The sequence below is a fragment of the Rana temporaria genome, chromosome 8 (assembly GCF_905171775.1).
Source record: "Rana temporaria chromosome 8, aRanTem1.1, whole genome shotgun sequence".
NCBI lineage: Eukaryota > Metazoa > Chordata > Amphibia > Anura > Ranidae > Rana > Rana temporaria.
The window spans coordinates 170,776,098-170,795,924 of record NC_053496.1 but is presented as its reverse complement, the minus strand read 5'-3'; the positions used below and the strand labels follow the sequence as shown (position 1 = coordinate 170,795,924).

Here is a 19,827-nt window from a genome sequence, read left to right as displayed (position 1 = left end):
CGTGTAAATCACAAACTTAATAAAGTCCAAAATAGACAATCCCAACACCATAAATGAATGTATAGATTCTTTTGGTTTGATATGTCTTCAAATATGTGACATCATATAGAATTGTTTATCCAGAGCAAGGCATGGATCGCACGCCGCCGCGAGACTGATATATTGATCCGCACATGTTGTGGACACTTTGGTGCCGGGAATTTTTGTTTTTGTTTTATTTATAAAACGTACTACACAATAAGATCTCTCTTTTGTGTTCCTGGTGGAGTCTGTTTCCAATCCTTGGCTTTTAGACGGAGGGGGCCACACAGTGGAGAGATATTCTATCCAGGATCCTACTTTTTTTATTTTTTAAAGGCCGTTGTGTGTCAAGACACTCCAAAAACTCCACCGGGTGCGAAAAAAAAAGGTGCCTTTGCCCTGATGCCGCGGGGGGTTTGGCTTCAGACAGGGACTAGGGTACTTCACTGGTCCACCTGGCAGAAACCAGACGGACCCCGTTCTCTGGGAAGACTGCCGAAACAGACCCACCTAAGTACTAGGTGGGGCTCCCGCGAAGGGAGAACCCATGAGAGCAAGCGAACCAAGCCAGAAGGCCATGTCCACCCCCTCCAAAGACGTTCAGGGCTGGCCCGAGGACCTACACCCTACTAATGAAACATGAAACGTGTACATACCCAACAACCAAAAAATAAATAAACATAAAAGTGATGGACACAACAAACAACATAAAAGTGGGGAAAAGGGGAGTGGAGAAAGTGCTAGGGTGCCATTGTGAAATGTGGAGCGGCACCCCTGGACTGCCACTCCAGGGGCACATACACCATGGGCTTTCTTTTCCCAAGCCCGACCCTCAGCCGGACCAGTGCGGCCCTCCACACCTGCCAGACATTGAGCTCTTCCAGTGTTTTCTCAGCGGAGCAAGGGGGGACTGTGTTTGCCAGACACCAATACTAACCTTTCCAGGACCCCATAATGGACCAGTGGATTTGCATAGCAACACCCCGTCTCCAGGGCGACGCCAGCTCTTCCACCGGACACTGACAGGTACAGCGTCCTAGCCAGAAGGCCGGGATAACCTGACCCTTCGGCCAGACCAAATGCAGCCACCCATCCTCACCAGGAGCACCCTTCCGGGCGACTCAGACTCAACCATTAATCAGCCCCCAGTATCTGTCGGGCGGCACGATGTACACTCTGCTGAAACCACCCTTCCAGATGCAATTACACCATCAGATTTGTCTAGCTCTCCCCGTTGGGAGTAGCACAGCACCTCCTCTGGCAACTGATAAGAACAGATTCTACACATGATCTTAGCCAAAAGGCCTCTATCAGTGGCGTTGCTTTGGGGGTGTGGGGGGTGCGGCCCGCACCCGGGTGACACCCGCCAGAGGGTGAAACCAGACTCAGACCGGTCTGACTGGCATAGTCTCTATTGCTCCCTCCTTCCCTTCCGGGATCTCCTCAGCTGCACGCGTGGTGCAGGGAGAGTGGGGGAAGAAGGAGTGAGACAGAGGGTGCCCGGGGTCCGACCTCCCACATGCTGCAATCATATCTCTCTCCCACTGGCTGCACCCGCCTCCCCCATTACCACCCCGATCCCATCCGGGCTCCATTCACCACCCTCATCCCATCCGGGCTCCATCCACCACCCTGATCCCATCTGGGCTCCATCCATCACCCTGATCCCATCCCGGCTCCACCTACCACCCCATCCCAGCTCCATCCATTCCCCTGATTCTATCCTGGCTTCATCCATCTCCCCGATCCCTTTTTGGCACATCCATTTCCCGATCCCATTCTGGCACATCCATTCCCCAATCCAATCCCATTCTGGCTCTATCCACCACCCTCATCCCATCCCAGCTCCACCCCCCTCCCCCCAAACCCATCCCGGCTCCATCCATTGTTGTAGGTTGAGCCACACCGATACACTAGCCTACTTAGTCCGGGGGGGGGGGGGGGGTTGACACCATGTTTTACCGCACCAGGTGACACCAACCCTAGGGACGCCACTGGCCTCTATCCAGGATCCTTCTGTCCTATTCAAGAAAGCACATTTTGACCTACCCAAAAAGTGGTAAAACACCTTTGGGGAGTTGCCATCTACCTCAAGAGCACTCGCGGTGAAGCATTTATTTGAAGACATATTAAACCAGAAGAATCTATACATTCATTTATGGTGTTGGGATTGTCACTTTTGCAATTTACACGTTTTACTTGCATTGGTATATATGTTGAACACTTTATGATGATTTATAGGGCCAACACCTTACCCTTGTTTACCACCAAATCAGTCAATCTTAAAGGGGCAGCTACCTCACCAAATCATCACCCTAGGCGCCAATACCAACCACAAACCTTTGTTTAGTCCCCAATTAATAACATACCCGCAGGCGGAGGGGGGAGAAGAAGAGATTGATGTAGTGACTGAACAAGGAGGATCCGGGACTCCTCTCTAGATTAAGGCCCAGATTCTCAAAGACTTACGACGGCGTATCTCCAGATACGCCGTCGTAAGTCCGAATGGCTGCCGTCGTATCTATGCGCCTGATTCATAGAATCAGTTACGCATAGATTTGGCCAAGATACAAGCGGCGTAAGTCTCCTACGCCGTCGTATCTTGGGGTGCATATTTACGCTGGCCGCTAGGTGGCGCTTCCGTTGATTTCCGCATCGAATATGTAAATGAGCAAGATGCGCCGATTCACGAACGTACGTAGGCCTGTCGCAATTAGTTACGCCATTTACGTAAGATATACGCCGGCGTAAAGATAAAGCTGGTCTCTAGGTGGCGCAGCCCATGCAAGGTATGGACGTCGGAACAAGCGTATCTTTTTACGTCGTTTTACGTAAGTCGTACGTGAATGGGGCTGTGCGTAGGTTACTTTCATTGAGCCGGCGTATCTTTGGGCGTAAATACGACGTGATACTGAGCATATGCGCGCATGCGCCATTCGTTCGGCTATGCATCCACATGGGGTCACGCTTCATTTAAATACAACACGCCCACGACCTGCCTACTTTGAATTACGCGCGCTTATGCCGGCCGATTTACGCTACGCCGCCGTAACTTAGGACGCAAGTGCTTTGTGAATACAGCACTTGCCTCTCTAAGTAGCGGCGGCGTAGCGTAAATAAGATACGATACGCCCGCGCAACGTAAAGCCGCCCTATGTGAATTTAGGCCGAAGTGTTTTTTCCTCACCTGTGCTGATCTCCACAGGAACATCCTCCTCTTTGATTTTATAATCGGCTTCCTCCGTATCGTGGTGATCAACTTCCAGAAACACGATGTTTAGATCCTCCTCCTAAAGACAAAGTAATGAACATCAATTCATATTTTAGCTAGATAAATAAGCAACAATATTTAACCACTTGCCGACAGCTTCACGCGTTTATACCTCGGCAATATGGCTTGGCTTGGCAAAGCAACGTATCCGTGCGTTACTTTGAAAAGCCCGCCGTGCGGACTCGATGTCCGCCGGTGTTCCACGATCGTGTCACGGAGCTATGTAAACAAGGCATCTCCCTGTTCTGTATAGTGACAGGACACAGATCTTCTGCTCTCTGTGATCGGGAGTCAGGGCCGATCCTAGGCAGGGTGCACAGGGTGCATTGCACCCAGGCGCCTGCAGAGGTGGGGGCGCCGAACATCTAACAGACTCTCTAACAGAAGCCCTCTCTGTGTCCATCACAGAGGCTCCCCCTCCAGGTCCCAATAAAGTACTCTGCTTCTCTTCCTGTATTTTGTTTATTGTTAAGAGATCATGTAAGGATCCCAGGGTAATGAAGACTTTGTGGGGGGAGCATCTCTGTGGTTGAGTCATTGCCATAGAAACATTTGTAAAGGGGAGGCGTTAGTAAAATGACCACGCCCATGTGGGGGCGCCAGAAATATTTCTGCACCCAGGCGCCTGTGACCCTAGGATCGGCCCTGTCGGGAGTAGTTATCACTGTCGTGTCACATGTAGCCCAGCCTCGCAATCGTGTCCCGGAGCTGCAGAACAGGGGAGATGCCTATGTAAACAAGGCACATCCCTGTTCTGCCTAGTGACAGGTCAAAGATCTTCTGCTCCCTGTCATCGGGAGCAGTGATCAATGTTGTGTCACATGTAGCCCAGCCCCCACACAGTTAGAATCACTCCCTAAGACACTTTTAACCCCTTCCTCGCCCCCTAGTGGTCGCGCAATTTCTTGCAGAGTCCCTCAAGGATCACACCTGTCATCCATGCTCTTCAACATCTACCTCCGCCCACTCCTCAAAACCATCAGCAAACAGGACCTGTGTTACTGCTCATACGCTCACGACACTCAACTCTATTATCGCTTCACCGGAAAAAAAGGCCAATATCACGGAACAAGAAAAATGCCTCACATTGATCGATGATTGGATGACTCCCTCAAACTCAATGGATCCAAAACAGAACTTCTTCTCCTCCACGCGAACCGAAAGACAAAAGCTAAGACTTCATGGACACCACCCACCATCCTTGGACAGACCATCACCCCGAGCACCAAAGTCAAAAGCCTCGGAGTCATCTTTGACTCGGAGATGTTGAGGGATGCACAAATAGGATCAGTAGTCAGCGGATCGCACCATCTCCTCCGGCCTGCTGCGTAGACTCGTCCCCTTCATCCCAGAAGAGGATACAGCAGTAGTAGTTGGAAGAATCATCGATTCCCGACTCGACTACACAAACTCCCTCTACATAGGACTACCTAAATACCAGATTTTGCACCTACAAGTCGTCCAGAACACGGCAGCAAGGCTGGTAACAGGGCAAAAACACTGGGAACCCATCACCCCGTCCCTGAGGACCCTTCATTGGCTAGCCGTAAAGGATAGGGTCACATTCAAGACCCTCTCTCTCACCCACAAGGAATCGCTCCTCAATACGATCAACTAACCAAAACCTCCTCCACATCCCCAAGTCCCGCTACGAATCAAAGGGAGAACGAAGATTGGCAGTCCAAGGACCACGGCTATGGAACGCTCTACCCACAAACATCCGCATGGAAGAAAACCAATCGAGCCTTCAGGAAAAAACTTAGGGCCAGATTCACAGAGGAAATACGCCGGCTACTGATACTCCGGCGTATTTTCAAATTTGCCGCGTCGTATCTTTATTTGTAATTCACAAAAAAGATACAACGGCTTTTGGCTAAGATCCGACAGGCGTACGGCTTTGTACGCTTTCGGATCCTAGGTGTAATTTTCCGGCGGCCGCTGGGTGGAGTTTGCGTCGTTTTCCAGCGTCGGGTATGCAAATTAGCTGATTACGGCGATCAACGAAGATACGCGCGTTCGTCGCAATCTCTTACGTCGTCGCTAGTTGGTTTTTCCCGTCGCAAACTTAGGCCTGCTTTTTCATGGCTTACATTTAGAACAGCCACGTTAAAGTATGGCCGTCGTTCCCGCGTCGAATTTCAAATTTTTTTTTTTGCGTAAGACGTCTGGGAATACGAAACGACGTAACGCACGTCGCCGTTCAAAAAATACATCGGGGAGCCGTAATTTCGCGCAAAGCACGTCGGGAAATTTTCACACGGAGCATGCGCAGAACGTTCGGCGTGGGAACGCGCCTAATTTAAATGGTACACGCCCCATTTGAATTAGGTGGGCTTGCGCCGGACGGCTTTACGTTACACCGCCGTAAGTTTACACGCAAGTGCTTGGTGAATCAGGCACTTGCGCTGAAAACTTGCGGCGTGTAACGTAAAGGGGATACGTTACGCCGCCGCAGATATCTGTGAATCTGGCCCTTAAGACCCACCTCTTCTGAAGGATCAGGACGACACTGGGTGGAAACAAGCGCCTTGAGGCGATTTAGTTCGCATTTGTAGCGCTATTCGAGTTACTCACTCACCCCCTTCCCCGCCAGTGTCATTTACACAGTAATCAGTGCATTTTTATAGCACTGATCGCTGTATAAATGACAAAATAGTGTCCGATGTGTTCGCCCTAATGTCGCAGTCATGATAAAAATTGCAGATCGCCGCCATTTCTAATAAAAAAAAATGCCATAAAACTATCCCCTATTTTGTAGACGGTATAACTTTTGCGCAAACTAATCAATATACGCTTATTGCGATTTTCTTTTTACCAAAAATAGGTAGAAGAATACGTATCGGGCTAAACTGTGGAAAAATCGTTTTTTTATATATTTTTGGGGGATATTTATTATAGTAAAAAATATTGCTTTTTGTTTCAAAATTGTCGCTCTATTTTTTTAATTTATAGCGCAAAAAATAAAAACCGCAGAGGTGATCAAATACCACCAAAAGAAAGCTCTATTTGTGGGGGAAAAAGGACGTCAATTTTGTTTGGGAGCCACGTCGCACGACTGCGCAATTGTCAGTTAAAGCGCCGGATTGCAAAAAATGGCCCGGTCATTGGGCAGCTAAATTCTCCGGGGCTGAAGTAGTTAATAGAATAAAGGATTGAGCATAATGAGTTTCCATTACCAGATAGTCGTTGGAGGTGTTGTGATCCTCCTGAGGGATCTCCTGATCTTCCTGTGTGGAATCCCGGGAATACAGAGGACGGGGACTTCTCTCTGGTGGGTTCCCATTACTGGATCCATCTGTAGGAAACACACACTGACTGAACACAAAGCACTGCTTATAGACCTCCTAATAAACAAGGTTCAGTAAATGCTTGATCGGACGTAACGCGTAAGGGCGGTCAGATCATTGAGTCAGATGATGGGGGATCTAGGTGGAGCCTCTGTACTGCTCTCTCCTTTACAATAAAGCCTCCTCTTACCCGGTGATGTGAGGGGCGGCTGATTCTCCATCATGATGTCCTTGTAGAGATCCTTGTGTCCTTCTAAATACTCCCACTCCTCCATGGAGAAATAGACAGTGACATCCTGACACCTTATAGGAACCTGACACACACAATGATACAGTCACCATCCAGACACATCCCTTGTCTGTTACTGGATAATGTCCCAGAATTCCCAGCACCGCTCACCTCTCCTGTCAGCAGCTCTATGATCTCATTGGTGACTTCCAAAATTTTCTTGTCATCGGATCTCTCGGGTGTCAGGGATGGAGGTTGGGCATCACCAGACTTATGTATGGGTCCATAATTCTACGTAAGGTAATGAAATAGAATAAATATCACACAGAAGCATGGCCAACTATCTCAGAATCCTCCTCACCTCTCTGGTCAGGTCTGTGTTTTATTAATAGAGATAAGTGTGATGTCATGTGACCTCCCAGAATCCTCCTCACCTCTCCGGTCAGGTCTGTGTTTTATTAATAGAGATAAGAGTGATGTCATGTGACCTCCCAGAATCCTCCTCACCTCTCCGGTCAGGTCTGTGTTTTATTAATAGAGATAAGTGTGATGTCATGTGACCTCCCAGAATCCTCCTCACCTCTCCGGTCAGGTCTGTATTTTATTAATAGAGATAAGAGTGATGTCATGTGACCTCCCAGAATCCTCCTCACCTCTCCGGTCAGGTCTGTATTTTATTAATAGAGATAAGAGTGATGTCATGTGACCTCTCAGAATCCTCCTCACCTCTCCGGTCAGGTCTGTGTTTTATTAATAGAGATAAGTGTGATGTCATGTGACCTCCCAGAATCCTCCTCACCTCTCCGGTCAGGTCTGTGTTTTATTAATAGAGATAAGAGTGATGTCATGTGACCTCCCAGAATCCTCCTCACCTCTCCGGTCAGGTCTGTGTTTTATTAATAGAGATAAGAGGGATGTCATGTGACCTCTCAGAATCCTCCTCACCTCTCCGGTCAGGTCTGTGTTTTATTAATAGAGATAAGAGTGATGTCATGTGACCTCCCAGAATCCTCCTCACCTCTCCGGTCAGCAGGTAGAGAATCTTCAAGGTGAGTTTAATGATTCTCTCATTTATGCTTCTCTTGTCCTCGTCCATACTGCAGGATCAGGTCATTGGCTCAGGTGCTGATGGTGGAATTCTGGGGAGGGAAGTAGTTTGTAGTCTTAATGTTCGATTCAGACAAACCATCCACGCCCCTTTCCCTGATCCCACTGCCTGGACCCCAGCAAAACTAAAGCTGGCCATACATTATACTTTCCTATTCAATTTCCATTAGATTTACCTTCAACTATGTAGTTTAAGCACTTCAGCCCCGGAAGAATTGGCTGCCCAATGACCAGGCTGTTTTTTTGCCTTTCAGCACTGCGCCTCTTTACCTGAGAATTGCGCGGTCGTGCGACGGGGCACCCAAAAACAAATGACGTCCTTTTTTTCCCAGACAAATAGAGCTTTCTTTTGGTGGTATTTGATCCCCTCTGCGGTTTCTATTTTTTGCGCTATAAACAAAAAAAGAGCGTCAATTTTGAAAAAAAATGCAAAATGTTTTACTTTTTGCTATAATAAATATCCCCCCCCCCCAAAAAAAATAAATATATATATATATATATATATATATATATATATATATATATAATCCTTAGTTTAGGTCGATACGTATTCTTCTACATATTTTTGTTTTAAAAAAAAAAATACGCAATAAGCGTATATTTATTGGTTTGCACATAAGTTATAGGGTCTACAAAATAGGGGATAGTTTTATGGCATTTTTATTATTATTATTTTTTTTTACTAGTAATGGCGGCGAGCAGCGATTTTTATCGTGACTGTGATATTGCGAGGGACATGTCGGACACTTTTGACACTATTTTGGGACCATTGTCATTTATACAGCGATGGGTGCTATAAAAATGCACTGATTGCTGTGTAAATGACACTGGCAGTGAAGGGGTTAACCACTAGGGGGCGAGGAAGGGGTTAAAGCGGGAGTTCACCCTAAAAAAAATGTTTAGCCTTAGATTGATGCTCATTTTGTCTAGGGGAATCGGGTAGTTTTTTTTAAAATCGAAGCAGTACTTACCGTTTTAGAGAGAGATCTTCCCCGCCGCTTCCGGGTATGGGTCTTCGGGACTGGGCGTTCCTATTTTGATTGATAGTCTTCCGACAGTCGCATCCATTGCGTCACGAGTAGCCGAAAGAAGCCGAACGTCGGTGCGGCTCTATACTGCGCCTGCGCACCGACGTTCGGCTACTTTCGGAAAATTGTGACGCGATGTATGCGACCGTCGGAAGACTGTCAATCAAAATAGGAACGCCCAGTCCCGCAGCCCATACCTAGAAGCGGCGGAGAAGATCGCTCTCTAAAACGGTAAGTACTGCTTCGATTTTAAAAAAACTAGCCGATTCCCCTAGACAAAATGAGCCTCAATCTAATGTTAAAAATTTACATTTCCGGGTGAGCCTCCACTTTAAGTGTGTCCTAGGGAGTGATTCTAACTGTGTGGGGGCTGAGCGACCAGCGACACGACACTGATCACTGCTCCTGATCACAGGGAGCGGAAGATCACTGTCCTGTCACAAGGCAGAGCAGGGAAATGTTCTGCAGCTTCGTGACACCGGCAGACATTGAGTCCGTGGGCACGGTCTCGGAGCTAGCGGCGAAAGCGCGCTCGTCCGGTAGGCAGCAGATTCAAACCAACGTACCTGTACGGTGCTTTTCCTGCCCGTGCCATTCTGCCGATGTATATGTACGTGAGGCAGACGGCAAGCGGTTAAGGGACTGCCTGATTGCATACAAATTGAAAATGTTTAGGATTGGCCTCATATTTTATAGTTTTGGTAAATCGAAATGAAAATTGTACAAGAGAATGTATAATGTATTACCGGCCTAGGGGCATCTCAGTAGTAATACTAAGCACTCTTCCCCACATACTGATGGCCAGTAGAGGACGTGCTTATTATAGTTCTCTTCTGGGGTCCCTCGGCGGCTGTCTCGGCTCCTCCCCGCAAGAGCTAACCCCCCCCTTCATGAAAAGCCCTCTCCCGAGGGGGTTAGCTTGTGGGCGTGGCCATAGCTGCTGACTGTATCACTCGGCCCCGCCCCCCGGCGTGCCGCGCCATTGGATGTGATTGACAGCAGCGCGAGCCAATGGATGCGCTGCTATCAATACATCCAATCTAGCAAATCAACGTCCGGACTCATGGCCAGGTGTTTTTTTCCACCTTAACCACTTAAGACCCGGACCTTTAGGCAGGTAAAGGACCCGGCCAGTTTTTGCGATTCGGCACTGCGTCGCTTTAATTGACAATTGCGCGGTCGTGCGACGTGGCTCCCAAACAAAATTGGCGTCCTTTTTTCCCCACAAATAGAGCTTTCTTTTGGTGGTATTTGATCACCTCTGAGGTTTTTATTTTTTGCGCTATAAACAAAAATAGAGCGACAATTTTGAAAAAAATCACTATTTTTAACTTTTTGCTGTAATAAATATCCCCCAAAAATATATACAAAAAAAAGTTTTTTCCTCAGTTTAGGCCGATACGTATTCTTCTACCTATTTTTGGTAAAAAAAAATCTCAATAAGCGTTTATCGATTGGTTTGCGCAAAATTTATAGCGTTTACAAAATAGGGGATAGTTTTATTGCATTTTTATTATTTTTTTTTTTTTTTACTACTAATGGTGGCGATCAGCGTTTTTTTTCGTGACTGCGACATTATGGCGGACACTTCGGACAATTTTGACACATTTTTGGGACCATTGTCATTTTCACAGCAAAAAATGCATTAAAAAGTTTACTGTGAAAATGACAATTGCAGTTTGGGAGTTAACCACAAGGGGGCGCTGAAGGGGTTAAGTGTGACCTCATTTGTGTTTCTAACTGTAGGGGGGTGTGGCTGTAGGTGTGACGTCATTGATTGTTTTTCCCTATAAAAGGGAACACACGATCAATGACAGCGCCACAGTGAAGAACGGGGAAGGTGTGTTTACACACGGCTCTCCCCATTCTTCAGCCCCGGGGACCGATTGCGGGACTCCAGCGGCGATCGGGTCTGCAGGTCCTGCGGCCACGGAGTTTCGGAAGGGGTCGCGGGCCCGCGACCCACGGCTGGGCACTTAAAGAGGACGTACCAGTACGTGCATGTTCCCTAGCCGTGCCATTCTGCCGACGTAAATGTGCAGGAGGCGGTCCTTAAGTGGTTAAAGCGGAGGTCCACACAAAAAGTGAACCTCTGCTTTTCGGAACCCTCCCCCCCTCTGGTGTCACATTTGGCACCTTTCAGGGGGAGGGGGGTGCAGATACCTGTATAATACGGGTATTTGCACCCACTTCCGGGATTAGAGTCCCGCGGGAGTCACCCCCCGCTGTCTTCTGGCAAACACACAGGTCCCAAGACACAGCGGGGACCAGTAATGATGCGACTCGCGCATGCACAGTAGGGAACCGGGCAGTGAAGCCGCAACGCTTCACTTCCTGATTCCCTCACCGGAGGATGGCAGCGGGGGGCAGCCGAGAGACAAGCAATTGCTCGGCCTCGGCTCCGGACATCGCAGGCGCGCTGGACAGGTAAGTGTCCTTTAATTAAAAGTCAGCAGCTGCAGTATTTGTAGCTGCTGGCTAAAAAAATCAACAATATGGATCAGCAAAAAATTTCGTTCATCTTTATACATACAATAAAAACTCGAAATACTCATCAAGATTCTCTTCGAATATTTTTTCTAGCTTGTAGATTTATTTTTGTTTTTAGGTATATTATTACGTTTCCCTTTTTTTTCATGTGCAATACTTGTTTAAATAAAAAAAAAAAAAAAAATTTAATCCAACAAAAATATTTTATTGAAGATAAATAATCATACAACTGTACATATACATGTAAGGCCCAGAATTAATCATTTTAGTTTACTTTTAGATTTAGTATTGTTCTGATTTTTGTTTATATATATATATATATATATATATATATATATATATATATATATATATATATATATATATATATATATAAATAAATAAATAAGAGAGAGATCATTTTATGTATATATATATATATATATATATATATATACACACACACATACACATAAAATGATCTCTCTCCTATTTTTATATATATATATATATATATATATATATATATATATATAAATAATCACAAAAATATATATATAAAAAATAAGAGAGAGAGAGATCATTTTATGTATCATATATATATATATATATATATATATATATATATATACATAAAATGATCTCTCTCTTATTTTTATTATATATAAATATATATATAAATAATCACAAAAAATACACAAACAAAAAGGACCAGAAATATTCAGTTAATTGTTTTTTTTTTATTATTATTACTGGTCCTAGCTTAAAGATTTTATTTTTGTTTTAGGTATATTACATATTTTTTTTTTTATGTGCAATACTTGTTTAAATATTTTAATAATTTTTGGTTTACTTTAAGATTTAGTATTGTTGTGGATGTGATTTAAGTTTGATTATATATATATATATATATATATATATATATATATATATATATATATATAAAGATATACAAAAACTCCCTTAGAAAAAAAAAATATATATATATATATTAATAATTATTTTTTTATTATTATTATTTGTATATCTTTTTGAGGCTTGAGCATCACATAGTAACTGGATCTGGCACTTGTTTAGATTGCCATATAGGAGCCTTTAGATATGCTTTAACATGAAAAATATATCTGAAGACAGGTCCACTTTAATATTTAAGTGGGATCAACGGTTCCACATATAAAAAATAATCAACAGATAAATGTGAAAGGTGACCAAATCGGTGGAAATTCTGCGGTGCCGAGCCAGTGACCCCGAGATCTGTGGTGTAATCCGTCTGATGGACCTGAGGGTCACCCTTCTTAGGAGTGACCTCCACCCAACACCCCTCCACCTATAACCCCCCCCAGCTGTGCCCCCCAATGCTCCCTATAGAGAGATCACCCACCTCTGGATGGAGGAAGTCAGCAGCTGAGCTTCAGGACTTGATGTCACCAGCAGTGGCCAGGAGGCGGCAGGGGATGATGGGTAATCGTGTGTGTCCCCCTTGCAGCAGGAAATATTCCCATGCTTTCGGTTAAAGAGCACCGCTCAGCACTCTGGTGACGGCCATCTTCTTGAAGACCAAAGGAGATCTGACCCTTACAACACTGCTGCCAGAAGCTCTAAAATTGGTGTCTGCTGTTTGGCCTCTAGTGTTGAAAGCTCTATCACATGATCTGCCACTGGAGTCCTCAGCGGCCATCTTTGGTGAGGGAAAGTTGCCCTTTTGCAAAAAAAAAAAAGTCTTGCATTTAGCTGGGTTTTCTCACTTCCCAAATACCCCAATTTACGTCAATATCACAGCAAATGAGCCGCAAACACCCCTATGGTGTTTACAGAGGGCCGTTCACATGAGGCGATTTGAGCGATCCTTCCCTGGAGCGTTGTCAGCCTATTGCACGAAGGAGGAAACCTTAGTGTTTGCTTCCATAAAGCTCCTCTTCAACTCACAGCCATTCTTTGTTTTATCTCAGCATCCATCTCAAAGAGGACCTGTCACCAGATATATTTCTCATGTTAGGTTTATACATTCTAAGTAATGTGTCAGTGATCCTGGTATTTGTTACCCCTCACAGTACTTCCCCCTGGCAATGCCTTCATCTGCTTTTCTCTCCAGAAGGACGGGCCATCTTTGCTCATGCATCATCCAGGGTCACCATCTACTTCCTGGAATGAGATGGCAGCTCAAAGATGACACGTTCATGTAAATGCGGATGCCTGTGTAGTTTCAAATGTCTGACACAGATCAGCCCCTGGTGCAGTCTCTCCCCTTCCCTCCCTTGCCTGAACCTGACTACTCTTCTGAGTCAATTCCCCTGCCTGGACCTGACTACTGTTCTGCCTACCAGGTGCCCCTTGCCTGAACCCGACCACTCCTCTGCCTGCCAAGTTTCCTGACTGGACCTGACTACTCTTATGCCTACCAAGTCCCCTGCCTGGACCCGACCACTATTCTGCCTTCCAAGAATCCCTACCTGGACCAGACTACTCTTCTGCCTTCCAAGTTTCCTGACTGGACCTGACTACTCTTCTGCCTGCCAAGACCTCTACCTGGACCTGACCACTGTTCTGCCTGTCAAGTCCCCTGTCTGCACCCGACCACTCTTCTGCCTGCCAAGTCCCCTGCCTGGACCCGACCACTCTTCTGCCTGCCAAAACCTCTACCTGGACCTGACCACTGTTCTGCCTGTCAAGTCCCCTGTCTGCACCCGACCACTCTTCTGCCTGCCAAGTCCCCTGCCTGGACCCGACCACTCTTCTGCCTGCCATGTCCCCTGCCTGGACCGGACCACTCTTCTGCCTGCCATGTCCCCTGCCTGGACCGGACCACTCTTCAGCCTGCCAAGTCCCCTGCCTGGACCAGACCACTCTTCTGCTTGCAATGTCCCCTGCCTGGACTGGACCACTCTTCTGCCTGACAAGTCCCCTGTCTGAACCTGACCACTCTTCTGCCTTTCAAGTTCCCTACCTGGACCAGACTACTCTTCTGCCTTCCAAGTTTCCTGACTGGATCTGACTACTTTTCTGCCTACCAAGTCCCCTACCTGGACCGGACCACTCTTCTGCCTTTCAAGTTCCCTACCTGGACCAGACTACTCTTCTGCCTGACAAGTCCCCTGCCTGGACCTGACCAGTTCTCTGCCTGACAAGTCTCCTGCCTGGACCTTGACTACTCTTCTGCCTGCCAAATTCCCTACTTGGACCTGACTACTCTTCTGCCTTCCAAGTTTCCTGACTACTTTTCTGTCTACCAAGTCCCCTACCTGGACCTGACTACTCTTCTGTCTGCCAAGACCTCTGCCTGGACCTGACCACTCTTCTGCCTACCAAGTCCCCTGCCCGGACCTGACTTATCTTCTGTGCCTACCAAGTCCCCTGTCTGGAACTGTCCACTCTTCTGCCTGCCAAGTTCCCTACCTGGACCTGACTACTCTTCTGTCTGCCAAGTCCCCTGCCTGGACCTGACTACTCTTCTGCCTGCCAAGTCCCCTGCCTGGACCTGACCACTCTTCTGCCTGCCAATTCCCCTGCCTGGACCCGACCACTCTTCTGCCTGAAAAGTCCCCTGCCTGGACCTGAATACTCTTCTGCCTGTCAAGTCCCCTACCTGGACCTGACTATTCTTCTGCCTGCCCACTGCCAAGACTCAAATACTCTTTTGTCTACCATTCTGTACTTCAGTCTCCACACCGTAGCATTCTCTGTTCTTTCTACCGCTTGGTGGAGCAATCCTGTGAGCCAAGACCTGGTGACAGTTGCAGTAAAAAAAAAACACAGGACCACTATGGCCTCCAGCCCATTTTCACCTTGAGCTCTGGTAAAGCCAACGGTCACTTGGACCCCACCCCTGGGGAAAACTCATGTCACCTGCCAGGGGGCCACCATAACCCTTGCAAGACATATAAATTAGCATTCAAAAGGATTGCATTCCTCCCTTGGAACCAGGAGAGAGATGGCAATTTACCAACTTAATACTGTTAAAATAATTGTTGTTGACATGTCCCGAGGGAAGGGTTCCCCAAATAAGTAATATCATGTTCCATATCTCCAGATTTATAATCAGGTGTTGACAAATTAGCTTGGAATCTAGGAGCCAGCTAAAAAAGTTAGGAGCCAGAAAACGTGCCCCGTCCCGACGAGCTTGCGCGCAGAAGCGAACACATATGTGAGCAGCGCCCGCATATGTAAATGGTGTTCAAACCACACATGTGAGGTATCACTGCGATTGGTAGAGCGAGAGCAATAATTCTAGCCCTAGTCCTCCTCTGTAACTCAAAACATGCAACATGTAGATTTTTTTAAACGTCGCCTATGAAGATTTTAAAGGGTAAAAGTTTGTCAGCATTCCACGAGCGGACGCAATTTTGAAGCGTGACATGTTGGGTATGAATTTACTCGGCGTAACATTATCTTTCATAATATTAAAAAAAATGGGGATAACTTTACTGTTGTCTTATTTTTTAATTAAAAAAAGTGTAATTTTTCCCAAAAAAGTGCGCTTGTAAGACCGCTGCGCAAATACGGCATGACAGAAAGTATTGCAACGATCGCCATTTTATTCTCTAGGGTGTTAGGATAAAAAATATATATAATGTTTGGGGGTTCTAATTAGAGGGAAGAAGATGGAAGTGAAAATAGTGTAAAATGACATTAGAATTGCTGTTTAACTTGTAATGCTTAACTTGTAATACCAACGGCTCACCACCAGATGGCGCCCGGGATTTGTCGAGCCCTGGTGAAGGTTTTGGGGTCTTCTGAAAAAACAGAAATCATTTCGTAGGGCTAAATATAGAGATACGTCTCCAGTTGTTGGAATAGAGTGCAATTACCTTCGTCTTTTCTTTGTCTTCCTTTTTCTTAAAAAAAAATTCACATATTTTTCTACTAGTAAAAGTCCCCAAAAAATTGTGTTTTCTTAATAACTTTATTCAATACATATTGCCTTCACTAAACAAATAAATAGTATATACATGGTACATTGATGCCCAATGTTAGTAACAATAGTGAAGCTACAGTGGATGGGTCCTATCTCCCTTCAAGGGACACTACAGCGAATTACAATGAATCCCTTCCTGGACGGCAATCCTACATTTTTCAGTCTGGTGTCCATGGCTGCCACCCAAATTGCTTATTTTCTGACCGATCCTCCATCTGAGACATTTAGGCCAGGTGTTCCCAGATTCTGAGTGTAATCGACTGCGCGATGACGTCATCACCCGGCGCCTTTACAAGTACTGTATTTAAAATTGGCTTATTTAATGCTATCCTGCTGCTTGGGATTATATTGGTGTGTCTTCAGCTGACCGCTGTGCAATATCTTAAAAGGGACATACATAGGTAGATTCACGTAGGGGCGCCTAAAATTAAGGTCGGCGTAGCCTAGCCTGTTTAGGCTACACCGCCGTAAATTAGCTAGGCTAGTAATGATTCTAAATCAACTTACCTGCTAATCTACGGCGGCGTAGCCTCAAACGAGCGGGCGTAAGGGCGCCTAATTCAAATTGGTTGGAGGGGGGTCGTGTTGTATGGAAATGAGGCTTGACCTCACGTTTTTTGACATTGCACATGCGCCGGGCGACTACATTTCCCAGTGCGCATTGCGGCTAAGTACGCCGTACGGGCCTATTGATTTCGACGTGGACGTAAACGACGTAAATCCCGATTCGCGGACGACTTATGCAAACGACGTTAAAAATTCGAATTTCGCAGCGGGAACGGCGGCCATACTTAACATTGGCTAGGCCACTAGAGCATAGCTCTAACTTTAGGCGGCCTATCCCTTACGGAAAATACGTAATTCGACGGCGTAGGCCTGGCGTACGTTCGTGAATCGGCGTATCCCCTCATTTACATAATCTACGCCGGCCGCAATGGAAGCGCCATCTAGCGGCCATCAGAAACATTGCAAGCCAAGATAGAACCGCGAAAGCCGGCCTATCTTAGCTTTGTTTAAGCGTATCTCTGTTTGAGCATACGCTTAAACAAACGCCGGCGTAGATTCGGAGTTAGGTCGGCTTATCTACTGATAAGCCGGCCTAATTCTTTTTGAATCTACCTAACACTCTCAACTCAGTTACGCTAAAGTTGTCTCTCTTAAGTAATTTGCTATTTCATACAGTATTCTCATATGCTACGTGCTTGACATATGTTGTTACTTGTACATGGGCTTCCGCCCTTAAATACTGAATATGTTCGTTATATCTTTTTCTGGCTAAGGTTGGAAGCTATGTTGTAATACCTCCTTCCTTAGTAGCCCGATGCATTCCTATATGTGAGAGAGATGATGTAGTGACCCCCACAAACTCCTGTTCTCTGATTGGAGTGACGCCTGGGGCCTAGTACTGAAATCTCACATAATATAGGGAGGTGCATTGGATTCTTTCCTTAACAGCAGTTGGGGTTCACTCCCGTTCACCGTAGTTTGCGACACTAAGCTCTGCCCACTGTCGTCGTTCAGTTTAGGATTATACAACAAGAGCCTGTTCAGGGACTAAGTGCTGTTATATCGGGGTGGGGGGAAAAATGTGGGGGTGACTGCCGACATTACTATTTTTTTTTTCTACCTAAGCCTAAGACTTCTATTGGGCTCAGACTTATATTACTGGTAACTTCTTTCACGTTATGGCACCCATTACCTTTAGTTTGACTTCTAACGTGAGGGTCAGTTTAGCTTTTGATCTACGCAGGGGGGGGGGGCCTTCTGACTTACTTAGGATTTGAAAAAACGCTGTGCAGATACTGTGTGATATAAGCAAATTGCAACACCCACCATTTTATTCTCTAGGGCCTCTGCTCTAAAAAAAAGATCTATAATGTTTTTGTGATACTCTGATTATTCTGGCTTCTGACTGACTTAGGATCAAATGAGCTACTGAAGAATGTAAGGGCCACTCCATCTTCTAACATGAGGACCGGTCCAACCTCATCCAGCTCATGACTCACACAGCTGATAGTTTGTCTTCTGACTTACACAAGGACCAGTTTGACTTGAGGGTAAGGGTTAGTCCGGCTTCCGACATATATGAGAGCTGGTCCAGCATTCAATTACGTAAAAGCCTTTTTGGCCTCTAATTCGAGGACAAGTCTGGCTTCTCGCTCCTGCATGGGGCCCAGCCTGGCTTCTCGCTCCTGCATGGGGCCAAGCCTGGCTTCTCGCTCCTGCATGGGGCCCAGCCTGGCTTCTCGCTCCTGCATGGGGCCCAGCCTGGCTTCTCGCTCCTGCATGGGGCCCAGCCTGCCTTCTCACTCGCGCATGGGGCCCAGCCTGCCTTCTCACTCGCGCATGGGGCCAGTCCGACTTCTCACTCAAGCATGGGGCCAGTTTGACTTCTCATTTGTACATGGGGCCAGGATGGCTTCTCGCTCACGCATGGGGCCAGGATGGCTTCTCGCTCACGCATGGGGCCAGGATGGCTTCTCGCTCACGCAGGGGGCCAGGCTGGCTTCTCGCTCACGCAGGGGGCCAGGCTGGCTTCTCGCTCACGCAGGGGGCCAGGTTGGCTTCTCGCTCACGCAGGGGGACAGGCTGGCTTCTCGCTCACGCAGGGGCTCATCTGGCTCTGACTTGAGAGCCCATTTGGTTTCTAAGGGCCAGTTCAGCTGCTAATGTAGGGGCCAGACTGGCCTCTGACTCATGCAGGGGCTAATCCAACTTTTGACTCCCTTGAGGACCAATCTGACTACTGATAACCACAAGGGCCAGTCCAGCTTTTAATGCCATAAACAGTCCAACCACCAGTTCAGCTCATGACTCACGTGAGGGCCAGTATGGCCTCTGACTCATGAAAGAGTTAGTCCGGCATCTGACCTATGTAGAAGACCGGATTCTAACCCCCACAACAGCCATTCTGGCCTCTGACGAATTTGAGGTTCAGTCTGGCTTCTGACCCAGGTAAGGACCATTTGACTCAAACAAGAGCCAGTTCGGCTTATGACTCCCTTGTGGGTCACTTTGAATTCTGATGAACATGAGGACCAGTCCAGCTTCCGATTCAGGCCAATTTGGCTTTTGACTGACAAGAGCGGCAGTCAAGCCTCTGACTCATGCGAAGGTCAGTCCATCTTCTAACTCATGTAAGACCATATTGGTTTCTGACTTGCCACCAAACATATTACATTGTGACAATACAATCTCTGTTCAATCAACTTTCGATTTATCAAAACTATATAAAAAGGGAGGACTTATCTAATCTATTCAATCAATCCGAATCCGATCAGGCAGGCCCCTATTCTACCCAGTTGCTGTCAGGGCTAAAGGTGATTGTACACTCAGATTGTAATGTATGTGTTGAACTTCTGATTTAATCTAGATGATACCATTACATTTTCACATAGTGCTCATACTTTCCTTCTATTACCTAAAGATTTAGAGACTTTAAAGTGTTGGTTACGCTAAAACTTAAAGCTCAGCTCGGTGTGAACAAATAGCTAAAGTTGCCC

The 19,827-nt window shown here is 46.5% G+C and overlaps 1 protein-coding gene and 1 long non-coding RNA gene across 2 annotated transcripts in view; both read right to left on the bottom strand.

Annotated features, from left to right (window-relative positions):
- Window positions 1-19,827, bottom strand: part of LOC120910483 — a 102,283-nt gene that overhangs the window by 77,462 nt on the left and 4,994 nt on the right. The window contains exons 5-6 of the mRNA XM_040322240.1: window positions 6,980-7,099; window positions 3,209-3,311 (exon numbers count right to left, since the gene is read on the bottom strand). Of these exons, the coding sequence (XP_040178174.1) occupies window positions 3,209-3,311; window positions 6,980-7,099 (223 nt within the window). The remainder of the gene's footprint in view (window positions 1-3,208; window positions 3,312-6,979; window positions 7,100-19,827) is intronic.
- Window positions 6,854-7,473, bottom strand: LOC120909403. The gene is made up of 3 exons (XR_005741257.1): window positions 7,462-7,473; window positions 6,980-7,099; window positions 6,854-6,893 (listed from the first exon to the last, which is right to left on the bottom strand). It is a non-coding gene; the product is annotated as an uncharacterized LOC120909403 (long non-coding RNA).